This window comes from Phocoena phocoena, chromosome 19 (assembly GCF_963924675.1).
Source record: "Phocoena phocoena chromosome 19, mPhoPho1.1, whole genome shotgun sequence".
In the NCBI taxonomy this organism is placed as follows: domain Eukaryota; kingdom Metazoa; phylum Chordata; class Mammalia; order Artiodactyla; family Phocoenidae; genus Phocoena; species Phocoena phocoena.
In genome coordinates, this window is record NC_089237.1 from 57,412,690 (window position 1) to 57,433,740 (window position 21,051).

At 50.5% G+C, this 21,051-nt stretch overlaps 1 protein-coding gene across 1 annotated transcript in view; it reads right to left on the bottom strand.

Annotated features, from left to right (window-relative positions):
* Positions 1 to 6,376: 6,376 nt before the first annotated feature.
* PIGL (phosphatidylinositol glycan anchor biosynthesis class L) overlaps positions 6,377 to 21,051 on the bottom strand; it is a 54,730-nt gene continuing 40,055 nt past the window's right edge. Inside the window, exons 3-7 of the mRNA XM_065897755.1 lie at positions 15,592 to 15,682; positions 12,250 to 12,317; positions 10,472 to 10,503; positions 8,886 to 9,019; positions 6,377 to 6,489 (exon numbers count right to left, since the gene is read on the bottom strand). Coding sequence (XP_065753827.1) covers positions 6,391 to 6,489; positions 8,886 to 9,019; positions 10,472 to 10,503; positions 12,250 to 12,317; positions 15,592 to 15,682 — 424 coding nt within the window. The 3' untranslated portion in view covers positions 6,377 to 6,390. The remainder of the gene's footprint in view (positions 6,490 to 8,885; positions 9,020 to 10,471; positions 10,504 to 12,249; positions 12,318 to 15,591; positions 15,683 to 21,051) is intronic.

Sequence of the window (21,051 nt, forward strand, 5' to 3'; positions counted from 1 at the left end):
CAATCCATTTTTCTTTTGGGATGTTTTCTTATCAATCTTTATATATTTGGGCTATTAACACATGTGTGATATCTGTTAATTTCAGAAACCTGTGAAATATCTGTTTTTTTCCTTTACTCCTTTTATGAGTTTCCAGCCTGGCTTTGTAAGGGCTGCCCCATTCCAAGGTATATATGCATTTAGAGTCTCCCAAGTTTCTTAAACAATATTTTAATTGTTTTGATTTTTATGTATAAATCTGTAATTCATGTACAGTGTGTTTCTGTACTTGGTATAAAGTATGGAGTCTTTGTTTTCTTACAAATGCCTGACCAGCCATCCTGAAACAATTTATTCAATGTTTCTCCACTGAGTTAAAATGCCCCCTCTACTGTACAGTAGCTCTCATATAATATGGATCTGTTTCTGGATTTTCTCTTCTGTCCAACATCTGCGTACTCCTTTGCTTGTATCATACTGTTTTGGTTGCCATGGGTTTATAAGTTTTAATGTATAGAAAGGCAGGTCCCATATCTGCATTGTTTTTAGTATTTATATTTTGGCTATCCTTGGACATCTCTTCTAATATATTTCAAAAATAATTTTATCCAAGTCCAGAGATAATCTATTGAGTTTCTGTCTGCAACTACATTAAATGTATATGTTAACTCTGTAAGAATGGGAATCGATGAATATAACATGTAAATATATAAGTTTAGAAATTGGAACTTGTATATACCATATATATTTGGTGCTTTTCAGTTTATTTATTAACTTTGTAAGGTTTTTTTTTTTTTTTTTTCCTATACGTGGGCCTTTCACTGTTGTGGCCTCTCCCGTTGTGGAGCACAGGCTCAGCGGCCATGGCACACCGGCCCAGCCGCTCCGCGGCATGTGGGATCTTCCCAGACCAGGGCACGAACCCGTGTCCCCTGCATCAGCAGGCGGACTCTCAACCATTGCGCCACCAGGGAAGCCCTGTAAGGATTTTATATTAAATCTCTATCAGGGAACGTGGTACAGTTCTCCATTTATTCAGGGCTTGTTTTATGTCGTGCATTAAATTTTTTTTTAACTTTTTTTTTTTTTTTTTTTTTTTTGTGGTACGTGGGCCTCTCACTGTTGTGGCCTCTCCCGTTGTGGAGCACAGGCTCCGGACGCGCAGGCTCAGCGGCCATGGCTCATGGGCCCAGCCACTCAGGGGCATGTGGGATCTTCCCGGATCGGGGCACGAACCCGTGTCCCCTGCATCGGCAGGCGGACTCTCAACCACTGCACCACCAGGGAAGCCCTTTTTTTAACTTTTAAAAACTATATTTAAAAGAAAAGCAGTAAGCACTAAAACTGGGTTAACGTACAAATAAGATTTGTACTCTGCAGGATTTACTAGGCTAGCAGGTAAGGTGAGTATCACCAGGCTCAGAGAGCAGTGCCAGCTTTATCACGTGCGTATCCTTAGAGTAAGCTAGAACATTTTAATGCAGTATTATTTCTTGAATTGAGATAGAATTCATGCACCATAAAATGTACCTTTTAATGCGTAGAATTCAGCGATTTTTATATATTCACAAGTCTGTCCAGCCTTCACCACTGCCAAATACAGAACACTGCACGTCCCCCAAAGAATCCCCACACTCCTCATCAATCACTCCTTTTCCCCACCCCCCGGAAAACACCAATCTACTTTCTGTCTCTGTGGATTTGCCCGTTCTGGACATTTTATATAAGTGGATTTGTACAGTAGATGGCCTTTTGTGCCCAGCTTATTTCACTGAGCATAATGTTTTTCAGAGTTCATCCTCGCTATAGCACGTGTCAAACACTTCATTTCTTTTTATGGCTGAATAATACACAAAATGCCATATTTATCTTTTCATCAGTTGATGGACATTTGGGTTGTTTCCACTTTTTGGCTGTTATGAATAATGCTGCTACGAACACTCGTGCACAAGTTTTTGTACAGACATGTTTTCAGTTTTCTTGGGTGTATACCTAGGAGTGGAATTGCTGGGTCTGATGGTAAATCTTTAAGTTACTGAGGAAGAACGAAACTGTTCTCCACAGCAGCTGCACCATTTTACATTCCCACCAGTCATGTTCGAGGGTTCCATTTCTCCATATGCTCACCAACACTTGTTATTGTCTGTGTTAGTTTGTTTTAATCACTGCCTTTCTACTGGGTGTGAAATAGTATCTCATTGCATTTTTTTGTTTTGTTTTTGTTTTTTGGCTGTGCCGGGTCTTAGTTGTGGCTCGCGGGATCTCTCGTTGTGGCGCGCGGGCTTCTCTCTATTTGTGGCGTGCGGCTTTTCTCTTCTCTAGTTGTGGCATGCAGGCTTAGTTGCCCCGCCACATGTGGGATCTTAGTTCCCCAACCAGGGATCAAACCCGTGTCCCCTGCATTGGAAGGCAGATTCTGTACCACTGGACCAACAGGGAAGTCCCCTCATTGTGGTTTTGATAGACATTTCCTAATGACTAATGATGTTCTTGTGCTCATTGGCCGTTTGAAAATCTTGGATAAATGTATATTCAGGTCCTTTGCCCATCTTTTAATTAGGTTGTCTTTTTGTTGTTGAGTTGTTTATATATTCTGGATACTAGGTCCTTATCAGATATTTGATTTGCCAATACTTTTTCCCATTTCACTTTTTTAAAAAAATTAATTAATTTATTTTATTTATTTATTTTTGGCTGCGTTGGGTCTTCGCTGCTGCACGTGGGCTTTCTCTAGTTGCAGTGAGCGGGGGCTACTCTTCGTTGCTGTGAGCAGGCTTCTCATTGCGGTGTCTTCTCTTGTTGCGGAGCTCAGGCTCTAGGCGCGCAGGCTCAGTAGTTGTGGCTTGCAGGCTCTCTAGAGCCCCGGCTCAATAGTTGTGGCACACAGGCTTCGTTGCTCCGTGACACGTGGGATCTTCCCGGACCAGGGCTCGAACCCATGTCCCCTGCATTGGCAGATGGACTCTTAACCACTGTGCCACCAGGGAAGCCTCCATTTCACTTTCTTGATAGTGTCCTTTGATGTACAAAGGTTTCTATTTTTTCTTTTGTTGCTTGTGCTGTTGGTATCATATTTAAGAAACTGTTGCCTAATCCAAGGTCACAAAGATTAACATTTGTGTTTTCTTCTAAGAGTTCTATAGTTTTAGCTCTTAAATTTAGGTCTTTGTAGTAGTTTTTAAAATTGGGACATGTGAGTCTTACAACTTGGTTCTTTTTTTAAGATGGTTTGGCTTCTGAGGCTCTTGCAATTCCATATTGTTTTAGGATCAATTTGTCAGTTTCTGCAAAAAAGATAGCTGGAATTTTAATAGTGATTATAAAATTCAGACAGATCGGGGCTTCCCTGGTGGCGCAGTGGTTGAGAGTCCGCCTGCCCATGCAGGGGACCCGGGTTCGTGCCCCGGTCTGGGAAGATCTCACATGCTGTGGAGCGGCTGGGCCCGTGAGCCATGGCCGCTGAGCCTGCGCATCCGGAGCCTGTGCTCCGCCACGGGAGAGGCCGCAACAGTGAGAGGCCCGCGTACCGCAAAAAAAAAAAAAAAAATTTAGACAGATCTTATATCTTTTATGTTGAGCTTATTCCTAGGTATTTTATAGTTCTTGAAGTTGATGAGAATGGGATTTTTCCCCCCATTTTCATTTCTGTCACATTATTGCCAATTGAAGACAGTCTGTTGATTTTTGTAGAGATATCTATTATCCAGCTGCCTTACCAGATTCCCTCATTTATTTTAGTAGATTTTATGGACATCTCTTGGGTTTCTAAACGTAGCTGTCTCTTCTAATACTTATATCAGTTATTTTCTTGTTCTGTCCTACTTCGTCAGCTTCACCCTTCAGAACAACCTTGATGATCACGATGATGGCAGCTTACCTTTCTACCTTGTCCACTGGGTTTTAGGTGCTAGATTTTGGTAAATAGTCTTTATTATATTTACGTTGTATTCTTTTTTCCTATTTTTCTTGAAGGTTGTTATTAGGAATAGTGACTGAATTTTGTTATCTTTCGGTGCCTATGCGTAGAATATGGTTTTTCTTCTTAATTTGTTGATGTAATGAATTATGTTGATGGATTTCCCAGAGTGGAACCATTCTTACACTCTGGAATAATACCCTGCTTGGTCATGGAGTCGTAATTCTTTTGATGCACTGCTGGATTCAGTTTGCTAATATTTCCTTTTACATTTTTGCATCTGTATTCACAAATAAAATTTCAGGGTTTTTTTTTTTGGTGCTATTTCATGTTTTGTTGTCTGTGAATTGGAGTACTTTTCTGTTTTATGCTCTAAATAAAATTGGAATTATTTTTAGATAGCTGCAAAACCATCTAGACTAGGAATCTTTAAAAAATCTGTTATAATTACCTTTCTAATTTCTTCTGTGGTTATTGGGTCTGTTCCCTTTCACTTTTTAAGTCAATTGTAGTCATGTAAAGTCCCATTAATAAGGTGCCCACCATTGGATAGAATCCAGTTCTTCTTCCCTAGTTCCTATTCTCAAATGTGGGTGGCCAAAGCTGTAGTGGGGGGGTGGGTGTGGAAGGGGGTTTGGAGGCGACCCCCAGATGGGACTCTCTCAGTTTAAGGAGAGCATTTTTACTTTGCAAGGGCTCAACAAAAGCAGCAGTGTGCAGCTCTCCAGTGGACGGAGACAGCCACTACGCCAGCCTCCGTCCATTGGGGTCCAGCCCCTTGCAGAGCCTGGCTCCTCTGCCTCTCCCCCCTGCTGCCATGCATTTGGTCCCGGGCATCTTGCTGCACAGGTGTCCCTCCCTCACTCCTAGACTCGGCCAAGGAAGCAGGACAGCCACCTGCCCAGGAACGCTGACCTCCTTCAGGTCTTGGGTGCACTAGCTTGATGCTGATTAAAAAAACTGGTTGGGGCCTCCCTGGTGGCGCAGTGGTTGAGAGTCCGCCTGCCGATGCAGGGGACAGGGTTCGTGCCCCAGTCCGGGAGGATCCCACATGCCGCGGAGCGGCTGGGCCCGTGAGCCATGGCCGCTGAGGCTGCGCGTCCGGAGCCTGTGCTCCGCAGCGGGAGGGGCCGTGGCAGTGAGAGGCCCGCGTACCGCAAAAAAAAAAAAAAAAAGAAAACTGGTTGTCACTCATCTTGCAGCGATGCAACCCTGCGTTTTATGGGATTGAAGTGTTTGGACCCTATCTGTGACATTACGGTAGGGTCTGGCGGTGGTCCAACGTGTACTCGGAAGTCATCCATTTCCTTTCGATTTTCAGTTTTGTTGTCCTGGACTGTGCGTACCATCTCCTATAGTTTTCTCAGTCTCTTCCATTTTTGTGGCTGTCCTATCCATTCTGTTGCCAGTAACGGCACGTTTGTCTTCTCTCTTTCTGAATTGGAGCTTCCCCTCTTTGGGCCACTTCCTGGACCACCAGCTGGACTCGGAACAGCTTCCAAGCCTGACCCCTTGCTGCCCTTTTATTTGTAGCACCATTTTAGGACATAGGTTCCTGAGTGTTAAGCTCCAGATCTCTCTTCCTATTTCCTGCTTCTCCCAAAAGACTGATAGTGAGATATTTGATTGTACGCCATTAAACGGACATGTCTTCCCTAGATTCAAATCTGATATATAGGCCACAAAGATAAATCCAAGGAATTATGGTTGAACTAATTCAGTATAGACCATTCTTCTTTTTTAAAATTAATTTATTTAATTAATTAATTTGTCTGCACTGGGTCTTTGTTGCTGCACTGGGCTTTTCTCTAGTTGAGGCGAGCGGGGGCTACTTTTTGCTGCGGTGCGCGGGCTTCTCATTGCGGTGGCTTCTCTTGTTGCGGAGCACGGGCTCTAGACGCATGGGCTCCAGAGCGCAGGCTCAGTAGTTGTGGCGCACGGACTTAGTTGCTCCGCGGCATGTGGGATCTTCCCGGACCAGGGCTCGAACCCGCGTCCCCTGCATTGGCAGGCGGATTCCTAACCACTGCGCCACCAAGGAAGCCCTAGACCATTCTTTTGTGTGTGTTTATGTCTGATGAGCCTGCTTTGGAAACAACGTAAAAATACATTGCATTTAAGAAGGGATTTCAGAGCACTTTATATTCATTTACGACAATTGCGTGTCTGTGTTCGGGGGTTGACATACACTGTGCATTATGTAAACTGTCTTGCACAAGAGCTTGAGAAGCCAGCAGGGTGGCTGTTGTCCTCGGGTGGTGTGTGTTCCGGCAGTTGTGGATTTGCTCCCCAGAGGAAGAAGCTCAATTCTGGACAGCCCGGTGGCCTGCAGGGCCTCCCTTTCCTTAGAGGCTGGGCAGCTTGGAGGAGATGGGCCCGGGACGCAGTCTTATGCTGGGATCTCCTTGTCTCAGGGAGATGAGCTGCTCCAGACACACCCTGGGCTCCCTGGCCATTTTTCTCTCTGTTCCTTGGGTCTGAGAGCCCTTCCCGGCTCAGAGGAAGTGCAGAGAGTTGATTCTCATGTACCGGGAGAAGAGCACATAGAGGTGGCGGAACCAGAGCAGCTGGCTGCGGTGGCAGGACATGGCTCTCTGGAAGAATCAGAGGACCGGTCGTGAGTGCTGGCGCCAGTGGTTTGTTGTTTTCACTCTGCTTCCTCTCCTTCAGGCCTCCTCCCACCCACATACTGCAAGCTATGGCCTGATCTGGCTTCTGCTGTGCCCTTCGAACCCCTCTGGACTGGCCTCCCCCGCCCGTCTCCTGATACCCGGTGTGATGACAGCAGAGGGTGTTGATGCAGCCGAGCACTACCTCAGTGTAACAGCCCTGTGGGTAAAGGACTATTATTATTGCTTTTTTTAACCGATGAGGAAACTGGTTCATCAGTCTCAAATAGCAAGTAGGGAGTAAAGCTGAGATTAAACCCAGAGCCCTCTGGTTGACTGTGGAGCCTACATTCTTAATCCCTGGCTCCACTACCCTGCATATATAACTCGTATAGGGCTGTTTTGTGCCCAGACTCCTATTAGCCAAGCTGGGTAATTACAGTCACTCTTAGAAGAAGAAGGAAAGGAATAGTACCCATATGTACTGGCTCTCCTTGCCATACAGTGGGGGAAACGTTATCCTGTTAATCAGATCTAGTGTAGCTCAGTCTTTAAACAGAATAGATCATAACAACTGATTTAACTAGATGCAACCTATATAAATGGTTCCTGTTTTTCTCTAAGTACCATAATTAATGCTTATAATCTAATATCATTGCAAACCTTTACGTAAAAAACTCATTTTATATTCACTATTGGAACATCCGTGGCTTTAGGGATGTAAACACCCCTGTGATGACTGCAAGCTTTAAGTTGATAAAGAGAATTATCACCATATTCAGGCAAAATATTACATAGCATGGTTTCAACAGGAAGTACAACTAAAATTTTTAAATAAAGATGACTTTCAGAAACAAAATGGATGTGTGAACTCACAGAAAAATGTTTCAGTTTTGAAGACCATAGTAAGAATGAAAGGTTCATTTTAGAAAAACGTTGAGGGAAGATAGGAACTCTGTGGTCCAAACACACTTGTCTACTTGTGAGAGATTCCGAGTCTCAGGGGCTTCCCACATCCTGCTGCCCAGGTGGCCAGTTTTGTAGATTCCCTCGTCTTTCAGTGGCTGCAGCACCCACTCAATAAGATGGGCGCTTACAGTAATTATATATTTATGGCCAGTTTGGTTTTTTACAAGCTTTTCTTCCTATTACTTTTCGTTCAGAATTTTCAAAGGAATACTGTAAAATACCCGAATTGTTTCTATTTCCTCCCTACTTTTGGAACATTTTCACTACGTGTGTTTCAAAACTATGATTTTTCTGATTATATAGTACCATATCATTCACCTGCTAAATAATTTTAGCTCCTTTTTTTTTGCCTCATAAATTATACTAGTGAACATTCTTATACATCAGTCTCTGGACACAACTTTATTTCTTTAGGATAAAATTCTGGAAATAAAAATTAGTGGGTCAGAGAAAGTATAGATTTATTGATATATTACTCTGCAACCCGCTTGTGTCTACTTAACGTATCAAGAACTTCAAAAGGTAAGTACAACTTCTGAGAAGACTTCTGATATTTACTACTGTTGCTTCCCAGAAAATGATAGCCGTTTACACACCTGTGTCATTCAGTGGCTCAACATGGGCTCTAGCCTTTGAACCTTTCCACTTGGATAGCAGAAATGGAAAGGGTCAAGGCTAGAACTCCTCAGCAGCCTTCTCAGACCACCTGCCCCACCGACCACCAAGAGTTTTCACCAGGAGGGCCTCGCTGGGCCTGACTCCTCAGCCGGCAACCCGTGGTCAGCCCCAGTGGCTCTTCACAGAGGCTCCTGGCAGGTCTGAGTTCCTCTTGGCTCAAGCTGGGAGCACTGGTCCACGTGTAGCAGGGAAAAACCGGTAAATCGAGATGTCCAACCATAAGGGGTGTGTGACCTATTTTATGGTGCGCCCATGCCATGGAACACAGGCAGACATTACAAGGTGAACACCTAATAACCCTGGAGAAAATGGTCGTGATGTTGCTAAAGTAGGTTTCAAATAAGCAGGCTCTGTGGCCCCCGCTCTAAATGCCTGTGCGTGAATACTCTTTTTTTTTTTTTTTTTTTTGTGAATACTCTTTATGGAGGGCGTATATACTGTCAAGAGTGGCTACCCCTGAGGGGTGGGCTTGCAGGCACTGGGGTTTCTTCTTTTCTGTATTTCCAGATTTTCTACACTGAGCCTGTATTGTTAATTGCCTTTTTTCCAGCACATATTATTTCTATAATCAGAATAAAATATGCAAGTCCCTGGTCTGCGGCTCCCAGGGTCTGGCTGCGGGCCAGCTCTGGGGACAGAACTGCTGTGGAAGGCCTCGGTGAGGGGCTTTGAAGAGCCAGGGACGGGGCGCAGACCTGGGGGGGGGAGCACAGGGGTGGCGGGGCAGTCCTCACCTGGGCCTGGGCCGCCTCTCGGCGGCTGAGCACGAAGAGGGCATCGCGGGCACACAGCAGGGAGCAGGGCAGGTCCAGCAGTGACAGGTACTTGCGCAGCAGGTTCACAGACTGAAGCGTGAGCACCAAGCACCCTGGGGGGCGGGCAGAGCGGAGACTTGCTGCTTCAGGCAGATCTTCCTGGGTGCCCACCCCTTGCTCTGGGCTCAGGGCAGGGCAGTGTCAGCAGAGCTGCTCTTTGCCCATCATTCTCACAGATAAGAAGGGTGAAAGGGCCCCAGAACACCTGACGGCCGCCCTCTACCTGCTCTGTGCCCCCAGCAGGGAAGGGTCGGCTGCTAGAGGCTGGGATCGAGGCCCAGGGAGAGGGGATGCAGATAGGACTTCTGTCCTGGGAGGCCAGAGACCTGGTTCCTGCTCGTCACTAAAGAACTGACGGGCTTGGGGAAGTCCTTTCACCTCTCTGAGCCTCAGTTTCCCCATCTGTATGATGGTGTTGGTCATGAGTGTGGGACTGGCCTGTTTCCCAGGGTTGATACAAGGATCAAACACACTAGGGTCATGTTCTGAAGCCCCCGTGGCACCGCCAGCCAGAAAGGCGATCATTCCATCCCCAGGGCTTTCCTGTGAGGGTGCACATCATGACAGAAACCAGCTCAGGGAGGTTAGGGGGTGTCGCACAGAAACTGGCCAAGCGGGTCAGACGCCTTCCTGTGAGTTGGGAAGAGTTTCAGACCCGTCCAGCACCCATGCGTCACCCACAGCCTGGCCAGTTAACTGGGGGATGGGTGTGAGTTTCGGTGGACATCCTGAAAGGATACCAGAGGCGGAACAGACCTGGCCAGGGAGAAACCAGGCAGGTGAGGGGCAAGGCCTGCGGAGGAGGTTAACTTCCTGTGTCAACCCGACTGGGTCCTGGGTGCTCAGATACTTGGCTAAACGTTGTTTCTGGGTGTGTCTGTGTTTCACGTTTGAATTGGATGACTTGGTAAAGCAGAAGGCTTCCCCAGCATGGGTGGGCCTCACCCAATCCATTGAGGGCCCGGACAGAACAGAAGGCGGAGGAAGGGAGAATCCATTCCTGTCTGTCTGACTGCAGAGCAGGACATCGGTCTTCTGCCCCGAGACTGAGATTTACACTATTGGCTCCCCTGTTCTCAGGCCTCTGGACTCAGGCTGAGTGACGCCCCAGCTCTCCTGGGCCCCCGGCTTGCCGACGGCGGATCCCGAGATTTCTCGGCCTCCGTAATTGTGTGAGCCAATTCCTTGTTTTATATGTATATATATAAGTGCATATACCACCATAGCTATCTATCTGTGTGTCCTGTTTGGTTCTGTTTCTCTGGAGAACCCCGACTACACGCTCCTCCCTCACATCCGGAGGATACTTCCCAGTGGATACAACCTGATTTCGAGACCTGGGGACCCGCCGTGACAGGCACGCTGAGCTGAGTCAGGAGAGTGTGGGCCTGCGTCCCCCCACCCCCGCCCTGCCCCGCCTGGCTGAGGGCAGCTCTCTGTATATTTACCAGTTTCACCTTAGAGGGATGGTAACGGTGACCTTTTACAGGAGGGACAGGCCTTACCTTTAGGTAACTTCCCTTGTGCGTGCAGGGTCCTGGAGGAGGGAAAGGACAGGTGACAGTGAGCATCCCTCTGCAGCTAACAGGCAGGGCCACGCCTGCCCCACCCTGGGGTCCCTCCACTGTTGGTTTCTAGGCAGTTTCTTGAGCGCAAGTCACCATATAGATTCCCTGGATTCCACACCTTTGGCTACAGCTGAAGGGACCAGGGTGGGTCCCTTACCCAAGGTCAGCCGATCTGGAGGTGGCCAGTGGCTCATGAAGTGCCCTGGTCCAAGCTTTGCCCAACAGATATGAAGGTAAGGACAGTGGACTCTGTGAAGTTTTTCTCTTTTGAAATTGAGATGTGAGAGTGGTGGAGAATATTTAAAATGTTAATTGGTATTTCCTCTCTGATGCCCCTTTCTCCTATTTGACACCCTGCCCCACCCCTTCTGACCGTAGAGGCCCTTCTGTGCTCACTGCCTTAAGAGGAGGGATGAGGTGGGTCCACCAGCAATGAACTTGTTGTTTTGAAAGCTGAGGGATGGAGGCATGGGGCAGAGTCCCCTCCCCCCACCAACACACAGACACACGCACTCATCCACCAACACACAGACACACGCACTCATCCACCAACACACAGACACACGCACTCACCCACCAACACACAGACACACGCACTCACCCACCAACACACAGACACACGCACTCATCTGGAAGGGATTCCCCAGAGCAGGAGTTAAAGATGAGAAGCTGGGAGGGAACAGATGAACTTACAGGCCTCACACACACACACACACACACACACACACACACACACACACCCGCAGAGCCTGAGGGAACGGATGAACTTACAGGCCTGACACACACACACACACACACACACACACACACACACCCGCAGAGCCTGAGGGAACGGATGAACTTACAGGCCTGACACACACACACACACACACACACACACACACACACACACACACAGCCTGAGGAATAGAAAACCCTGAGGTCAGAGGCCACTTGTCCTGCTCTCTGGGTACAGCCCTGGGGATGATCTCCAGGGAAAGAGCTGGGAGGCAGCATCTAAGTGGAGGAGGGAGGGGCCCTGGAGACGCGCCTGGAAACGGCACTTCAAGCCCTGAAAAGCGTTGGGCGCATTCAGAAGAGGGTCATAAAATCAGTCCTTCATGTCAGGCTGCCCCCTCCTAACCCCAGGCCCGTCCAGCAAGCTGCTTACGGGCCCAGGGGGAGCACGGCTCCAGAGGTCAGGACACACGCTCTAGGTCTCCATGACCCCGAGGAAAGCCCTCAAGATGTGTGAGGATCGGGTTTTTTACTGGTGAAATGCAGGTGCGAGTCAGTCACATGGAGAGGCTGCAAAGAACAAGTAAGGTTTCCTATGACGTGCACATTCTCCTTCTCCAAAGAAAGGTCTGAAATTGTGCACAGAATACACCGCAGGAGAGAGCAAACAAACTGGAGTTAGAGGAGGGAAAAGTGGGTGCAGCCAGGAGGGCCGCCGATCCCCAGAACTCAATCCTTAGTCCTGTGCGTGCGCTACAAGGAACTGAAATTTGGCCCTAAAGCTTTCTGTGGCCAGAGCAGAGGGACAAGTCAAATCCGTTCCCCGCTTGCCGTGTCTGGGGGTGGGGAAACTCAGCTGTTCGGGAGACGAGACCATGATACCAGGACCCGAGGGCGACTGCCCCTGGGAGCAGGTGGTGAGAGAGCATGGCTCTCTGATGGCCCGAGGGGGGACAGCGACGGGGAAACCAGCCGCCCGGAGACTCAGAGCGCCCTACCTGGCAGCCGCATACAGAGCCACGTGGTTGCTGTGGCCGCTCACACCTCCGGCGTCAAAGGTCACCACCTGCAGAGACACACAAGCTTTCATCAGTGCCGAACCTGTCCCTCCCGCCTCGTCCCCGCAGCCCGGGAAGGACAGGAGGCCCCAGAACCTTGTGCCTGTTCACGTTCTGAGTGTATCTGAACTGACGTGGGAGCGGGTCGGGGGTGTGACCATTGCTTGGCCGACTGTGTGGAGACCGTGGCTGTGGGTTTGACTGTTCGCTCTTTTTTTTTTTTTTTTTTTTTTTTCGGTACGCAGGCCTCTCACCGTTGTGGCCTCTCCTGTTGCAGAGCACAGGCTCCGGACGCGCAGGCTCAGCGGCCATGGCTCACGGGCCCAGCCGCTCTGCGGCATGTGGGATCTTTCCGGACCGGGGCACGAACCCGAGTCCCCTGCATCGGCAGGTGGACTCTCAACCACTGCGCCACCAGGGAAGCCCTCTTTTTCTTTTTTTTAATAAATTTATTTTTGGCTGTGTTGGGTCTTCGTTGTTGCGCGTGGGCTTTCTCTAGTTGAGGTGAGTGGGGGCTACTCTTCGTTGCGGTGTGCGGACTTCTCACTGAGGTGGCTTCTCTTATTGCAGAGCACGGGCTCTCGGCGCGCAGGCTTCAGTAGTTGTGGCTCACGGGCTCTAGAGCGCAGGCTCAGTAGTTGTAGTGCACGGGCCTAGTTGCTCCACGGCATGTGGGATCTTCCCGGACCAGGGCTCGAGCCCATGTCCCCTGCATTGGCAGGTGGATTCTTAACCACTGCGCCACCAGGGAAGTCCCGAAAATTTTTTTTAAAAGGCATATAAGCTAATCGCATTATGGTGGATACGTGTCATGCATTTGTCAAAATCCACAGGACATGCAGCACCAGAACTGAACCCTAATGTGAACCAGGACTTGGGGTGATGATGCTGTGTCAGTGCTGGTTCACTGACTGTAACACATTGTGGGCTCGGGGGGGATGTATGTCCTTTCTGCTCAATTCTGCTGCGAACCTAAAACTGCTCTAAAAAACATACTGTATTAAAAAAAGGTCACCCCAGAACTCAGGTACCCTGTTCTGAGCCCACCCTTCCCCGCAGCCCAGTGTGGGCCCTGTGTCCACTCCCACCTCTGACGCTAGCTGCCCCCGCCCCTCAGGCATGTCGTAGCATGTCACCCTGGGAGTGATGTCAACTTTCAGTGTCTTGGTCTCCTCATCTGTGAGTTGGGAAGAGTGAGGCCTGCCCGCCTTTCCTCTCTGGGTCGAGGTGAAGGTCAAGTGAAGCCACGTGGGAGTGTAGGACCTGGACAGCAGTCAAGGCCGAGTGTCCGCTGCCCTCGGGTGGAGGTGATGCCGGGGCCGGGCTGTCACTGGTGAGCTGGGGCGCATTCCCTGGTCTGGGAACTTGGGGCCACTGCATGTTGGCTCCATCACTTCTGAAATTCCTCAGGGCCTTGTTTCTTCTTCATCCTATACCTTCTGATAAGCCCCCTCTCTTCCTGCTTTGAGGATGGCTGAGCTGATCTGCCTCTAGCCCTGGACTCATGCAGGTTAGGACCTGACAGCAATGGCATCTGCGGTTCTTTGCAGAACTCCATCCACCTTCCCCGCTAAACTGCAGAAATCTCTGGGCAAATGAAGTCTTACCCAGACCCCAGTAAACAAGAGGGAACAGTGGGGCTGCTCTCGCTTCTTGAAGATAGTGGCTCACAAGACATGGTCTGTACTTTAGAGGATGAACAGCAACTCATGTCACAGGTGCAGGACACACGACAAATGCTGTCCCAAAGAGGGCTGAAGAAGTCAGGGAAAGCTTCTTGGAGAAGGCGGTCTTAAGCCGGGCCTGGAACACAAATCACTTTTCTGGGACACAAACTTGGGAGGCTCTTCTGAGAGCAGGAAAGGCACGCAGAGCGTCTGTGCCCTGAAGCTCCTCCCTGGATGTTCAGGGCCATGGCTGCAACATGGTCTAAACAACAACCCGGCCCCTCAGTAAGGACCAGCCCTGTTCATCAGTGAAGAGCACCGAAGGAAGGTCCAGGTCGGAGACGGCCAGGTTCACAAAGATGGGAGTTTATCCTACAAACAGGAGTTACTGGGAAACCAGCCGTTCCCATGCACCGAAGCGGGGGAAGGGAGAGTTTGGGGACCGGCCCTGGGGAAGCCGGGGTGCCGAGGGCCACTGTGGCCCACCTCACAGGCCCCGCCCTGTACCCCAGGCCAGCCCGGAGGACCAGCTCTGCCCCCCTGCCAGGTTTGGGGCCCTGAGAGATTCTGAGCATGGCCTGGGGGGTGGCAGGCAAGAGGACCCAGGCCAGGCAGCAGGCCCGGGCTGTGAACCCTCCAGCTGTGACCCTCAGACCCTGTGGGAAGTACAGCCGGGAGGGGTGGGGCTGCGGCTCTGGGTGACCATATTTCCAGCCAGAACAAAGAGGGAAGCCAGCGCAGAGCCCTGCACCTCCGCCTTGTGTGGGTCAGAGCCAGCCAGTTAGGTGCCCCTTTGGCCCATGTGGACGAAGTTCCTGCTGCATTTCTGTCATTAGAGCTCAGAGACGGTCTAATATATCCACGAAAATCTGCTCTTAACAAAGGTCTAACAAATCCGTTCACCTGGAGAATTCATCACCAATAAAAGCTTAACAGCAGGGATCATCTTTTAACGAGGCTTAATCAAAACTTAAAGCAAGTGCTTGGGTCTCTGAATGGTAGGATTTAGGTATTAACTCCTGAAGGGTTAGCGTTCTTATTTTAGAGGTGGACACCTTCTTGGAGCCTTAAGATCGACCGCTGGCGGGGCCCGGGCCGGCGGGGCCCGGGAGTCGAGGTGGGTGTTCCTGGGCCGTCCGCCTCTGCAGGTGAATTGAATGCCCACTAGAGCTCCAATCGTGACCAGAGTGTTCTCCCTGCAGGGGCTGTGAATTTATCCTCGCAATTTCTGGAGTGAGGACTCCAGGCTTAAAATCCTAGCTTCACACTTGGCGACCCTGGGCAGCTGCTGGGCCTCTGGGGGCCTCAATTTCCTCAGTGTAAGGTGAGCATTATAACAACACCTACCTCCAAAGTTACAAGGATACCTTAAAACTAAAACACTTGGTAGAAAGCTCTGTGCCAGCGGGTCGTGGCGCAGGCTCGTGGGGTCCTGAGGTTTCAGGTGCCAGCACAGGGGTGGGAGTAGGTGGGTGAAGAGGGCGCACTTTGGAAAAATCTCTGCCTCTGTCTGAGCGCTGGGATTTCAGTTACTCAGGAAAGGTGTGTGTGTTCCTCGGTGGGTTTCAGGCAGACGCAGCTGGGCCTCTGCTTCGAGGGGAAGGCATCCCCTTACCAGGTTGATGTGGCTGGCCTCTACGTGCCGGAGGAGGATGTCGGCCACCCGTTCGGTGTCCCACCACACGCCGGGGTCATCTGGGAAATCCCTGGAAGGAAGAAGCACACCCTGGAAACCATTTCTAACCCGGTACAGGCTTCCCCCGGGACTCCGGTAGGTGTGGGGGACAGGGGGGAGGCAGCGGCATCCGGAGGAAACAGGACACGCTCTGGGGGCTTTGGCTCGTGGCCGGGGGAGGGAGCAGACATCAGCGAGACGCGGCTCTGTCCATGAGCTGGGGACAGGTGTGGTACCCACGAGCTCGGACGCAGGGCAGAGGGACACGTGTCTTTGTAAGAGTCAGAGGAACGGCGCGTTGATAAAAGTGCGGGAGTTGCTTCATTTAACCTCAGACAGGTGTGAAGGAGGCTTGATGGATGAAGTTAAGTAGCCTGTTTGTTGCAAGGTCATTAGGGATGGATTTGACCCAGGTTTTCTGACTGTAGAGCGGAGGTTTCAGCGCTGGGGAGCACCGCAGCCCCATCCCCCCGGGCACCCTCAGGGGCAGAGGCCTCTGCAGGTGACTCCAAGCCTTACTGCTGCCTCCCCCTGCCACCTGCTGATCTGAGGCCAAGGCCGTGGTCTGCCTTCAGTTTGAAGATATTATTCAGTATAAATAGATGGCCATCTCTGCCGGCTCAGGTCCCGGCAACACCCACCCGCTACTGGGAGGACACGGGCCTCTCCGCTCCCCACCTGGCAGGTGGCTGTCATCTCTCCGTGGACAAGGGCCGTTAAGGGACCCACTTAGGACTTTGGTCAAAGGAGAGTCGCTGAAGGTTTTTCAGTAGGAAAAGGACACGAACCTCAGCACTGGATATCGCAGCTACTTCCTGTGCCTCCTTGGCTACCTCTTCCACACCCTGGGAGCCTCCCGCAGAGCTGGCTTCAGGCTTTTCGGAGCACTGTCCTGCCAGCCGTTCAGGCGGGTCCCCTAATGCTCCTGCCACGACAGGACAGGCAGCGAACAGGGAGAAGGGGAGAGGGAGGGACCAGGACAAAGTCCTGCCTTGTCCCCTGGGAGGGAGCTGAATATGGGATGGAGAACATGGCCTGCTGAGCTCAAGAGCAAGAGAGACGGGAAGGTACCCTGGAGTGAGACAGCTACACACTCGCCCCTGGCCGGGAGGCCCACGTAAAGGTATCAAGGCGTCCTTTTGGAAACTGGATTTACCAATAGTAGTCACGTGGATGGAAAAGCAGTGTGAGTGGAAGGGTAGGATGGCTGTTGGCTAAGCGTAGTTCTCGGGCCTGAAGTGCTGAAAGGGGAGCCCCCGAGTGGGGAGCTCGCTGCCTCAGAGCCAGGCCCACGGGAATAAGTATTGCTCCCTGAGGTTCTCTCAGGGCCTCTACCCTGAAAGAGGAAGTCAGCTATTTGGGGGACCCTGGACTGTCGGCACCCCCACCCCCCGTAACCTGATACATCTGACGTGGCAGCACCGCTCTTGGGATCTAGTCCAAACTCCTCTTGGTCAGGCATTCGAGATCTCCCCAGTCTGTCTCCTATTTGACCCTCTTCTCTGGATTTGGGCGAGAAAGTGAGATAACCTCTGTGAGAAACTTTACATTCTAAAACTGTAAAGCGACGTGTAAATGTCAGAAGAGGGTCATAAAGTGGTGGCTGTTATTGAGGCATTAGCCTAGCCTAGGCCCCTTCAGAAAGGCAGGCAGGAGGGAAGGGGTCCCCCATCGCTTTTCCTTGCTCTGGAAGTCCCTTGCAGAGATCTCTGTGCTGACTGCCTGCATCAGCGGTCTCTGGGTTCACAGTGGGGTGTAGGCATTCCAGGAGATGTGTGAGATGATCCACGGAGGTTAAGCAAGACATCGCCAGGATTTCTAGTTACGTTTCTCTCTCTGTTTAAATGTCTATCTTGTAGCTATTTTATAAGGTAACATACGTTAACAGAGTTTGACACGTATACAATTTAAGGAAGCCCACAAACATTGGCAGCACGTACTCAGATTTTGTTTCTTTTTGTCAGGTGGCTGTGCTCAGAGCTGTGTGGGGATCACTTGTCTCATCTACTCACCCTCCATTTTACTTCATCTTTTCCTGGATATTTTAAAACAACTTTATTGAGGCATAATTTACATACTATAAAACCTACCCATTTAAAATGTACAATTGAGTCATTTTTAGCATATGTACAGAATTTCTACATTTTATTTTACTAGCATTTTGCATATATTTAATTCTTGATTCTCTAACCTATTGTAAGTTCCCCGATGGCCAGGTGCTACGTTAGCCATCGAACAGTCAGGGCCAGCTAGGAAAACAGAAACCACCAGGGATTTCAGAGGGCATTTAACACAGAGAATTGCTTACCCCACTGATGGGAAGAGCTGAGAGGCCCAGCAGGGAACAAGGAGACGATCAGAGACTGGAGAAGCCACTGTCACCTCTAGGGTGGGACATCAGAGTCTAGAGACGGGGTGATGGTGGGAACTACAAGGGCAGTGGCTGGAGTCACGGAGAACATTTAGCTGCTGACGGAGGTGCTGCCCGAGGTGGAGGGAGCAGGAAAGGCCCTGGTTTTCCCCTCCTCTGCCTTCAGTCTCCCATCACAGCCACCTCTTGTCAAACCTATTGAGAAGCCAGGTGACTGGCAAGGGAGCCTGGAGAGTGTGGTGTCCCCTGGTCCTGAGCAAAAGCATAAGGTGTTTGGTAGTGCTCCCGGCAGGGGCCCAGTGCACGTCTGCTTTCAACTGCATCCCAGTTTGTTTGTTTGTTTTAAAATATTAATTAATTTATTTATTTGGGTGCACCCGGTCTTAGTTGCGTCACGTGGGACCTAGTTTCCCGACCAGGGATCGAACCTGCGTCCCCTGCATTGGGAGCGCGGAGTCTTGGCCACCGGGCCGCCAGGGAAGTCCCTGCGTCCCCGTCTTGACCCTAAGCCTTCGAAGGGCAGCAGCAGTCCGGCCACCTGCCTGTCGCCGTTGTCCACCCCTCTGGGAATGCCGTCGCCCACTAGCTGCTCGGGCGTGGAGGCCACTGCCGGGAAGCGGGATTCCGGTCTCAGGGAAGGGAGGCGTGGCAGCGGTTGACGGGCAGCTTCACTCCCGCAGCTCAGGGATGGAGCCCCGCCCACGCTCAGAGTGGTCCAGTGTCACCAGGAGGCAATGTGATGCCAGGACGGAGCACAGAACACCCGAGTTCCAGCTTCCTGCTCACCAGGTGACTGGGGCACGAGCTGTGTCATCAGGAAAGCTGGGAGAACCTGGGCCACACCTCCTGAGAGCCCTGACTTCTAGGACTTTATGTTGCAAGAAGCTTCTGAGGGAGGTTGAAACACTGACCGTGGATGGTAGTTTTTAGGAAAGAGGAGGCGTCTCGGATGGTAAATAACATCCTGTTCCCTTTACTTTCCCAGAGCTCAGCCTCGCTCCCACTGCTTCCCGACGGCCTCTTCCTAGTGCAGTGTTTGTTCATTACTGGGTATTTTGCACTGGAATAGTGCCTGGCACAGAGCAGGCACGCGTTAAATGTTGTCTTCCCCTTATTTTTTGGTAATGTTTTCCTCTTTTCCAAGAGACAGAGGGATTACTTGTCATCATGAGGAATGACTGAGATTGACTTTGGACTAGTGTCCCCCAGTGGTTGCCGATCTGTGGCTCTGATGAGGGCTGAGCATGTAGAGATTGTCTCCCCAAAGTCTCACGCTATCTTGCTCTAAGTGTGTCTGTGATGGGACTGGAACGTGACGTCATCCCGGAGAGGTGAAATCGTCAAAGTCAGGAAAACTCCGATGTGGTGCCACCCCCTCCCCAAACAGCTTGCCTGTCCCTGGAGTCCTCCCTTCATGTGACCTCCGGCCTCTGATAACTTGGGATTCCTCTCTGCTCTTCTTTCTACCCAGCCAAATCTCACACATCCTTTAGAGCCTCCTCCACGGACCCTTCTGGATGGAGTTTGGGACCCTCCTGTCTGAAAATAACTGCAAGTCCAGGGGTTCCCCCGGCCACCCTCGGGGTGATAATTCCCTGGAAGGACTCGCAGAACTCACCGAGAGCTATGATGTGCACAGTTAACAGGTTTTCACCGGGAAAGAATACAGAGTAAAATCAGAAAAGGAAGAGACACATAGGGCAGAGTCCGGGGGCATTCTAAAGGCGGATGGTCTGTTGTCCTCTGCCTGTGGAGTCTGGGCGCTGTTCTCCCAGCACTGACGTGTCACAGTACACACGGAGCATCGCCGCCAACCGGGGGCGCTCACGCGAGCTTTGTGGTCAGAGTTCTTATCGGGGCTCCGTCACTTAGACAGGATTCATTGGTTGCTGACCGGCTGCCTAGGTGGTTGATCTCAGCCTCCAGGTGAGTTTGACACCGCATGACCCACAGCCCCACCCGAAGCTCCGATGTGGTGCCACCCCCTCCCCAAAAGGCACTGCCATCAGGTATGCCAGAGGTTACTCCCCAGAAGCCAAGCGCAAAGGCCAGACCTCTTTTTGGACTTGGCCAAATTCTTTACTACGAACTTCCTTGCATTTAGGAACCTTACTGAACTTTTCTACCAACTATGGCTTAGACGGCCCCACTTCGCACCTAATTAGTGCAACATTCTGCTAATTTCCGTTGTTTTGTGTGTCTCTCTACCTGTAGTCGAGTATGAGAACAGACCTGTGTCTCCCCTATGTCTCATGTGGTACTTTGCACAATTCAAGTCAACCCAGTTTACGTAAATAAGCAACAGCAATAAATGAGCTCTGCCGTGTGACAGGCACCGATCGCGCTGGGGAGCTTAAGTGGTGGCTGAGCCACAGGCAGGTGTACCTGCCTGCCTTTGGGGGTTGGAACGTACAAGTAAGAGCTTTGGAAGATAGCAATTTTATAAAACAGATTAGGGACAAAAAAAAAAGAAAAGAAATATATATATATATATATATATAAATATATATATATGAATTGCAGAGGGGAGCAAAAGGCATCCCAATGGGACCACTTCCCCTCAAGGCAGGAAAATATAAAATTTGATAGTGGGAAACTTCAAACAGAGAAATGTAGAAAAAGTGACTCCTTTGAGACCAACGACGTGAGTTGTCTTCTTCCTAAAGTTCAACCCTAATCAACTCAAGGCTTGGGTCCAAGTAATAGCTTCTGCGATAGTTCCTTTCTTCTCTGATGGATTAACGATTCCGCCTTAGATAAACATGCCGGCAGAGGTGTAAACACAAGTGTGAGTCAGCCGTTGGACCCCTCCTTAAGGGAGGGCTGGTGAATGGCCTTTGCCCTGTGTTCCTTTGTGCTGTCCTGCTTCTCGCTGGCCGGAGTTGGCGGGGGTGGGGTGGGGTGGGGGGTGGGGGGGTGACTGGAATTGAAGCAGCCGTCTTGGTGCGTGAAGTAGCCTTAGGTATGAAAGCCAGACACGGCGGAGTCACCACAGAGAAGGAGCCCTGGCCCTTCACACCAGGCCCAGA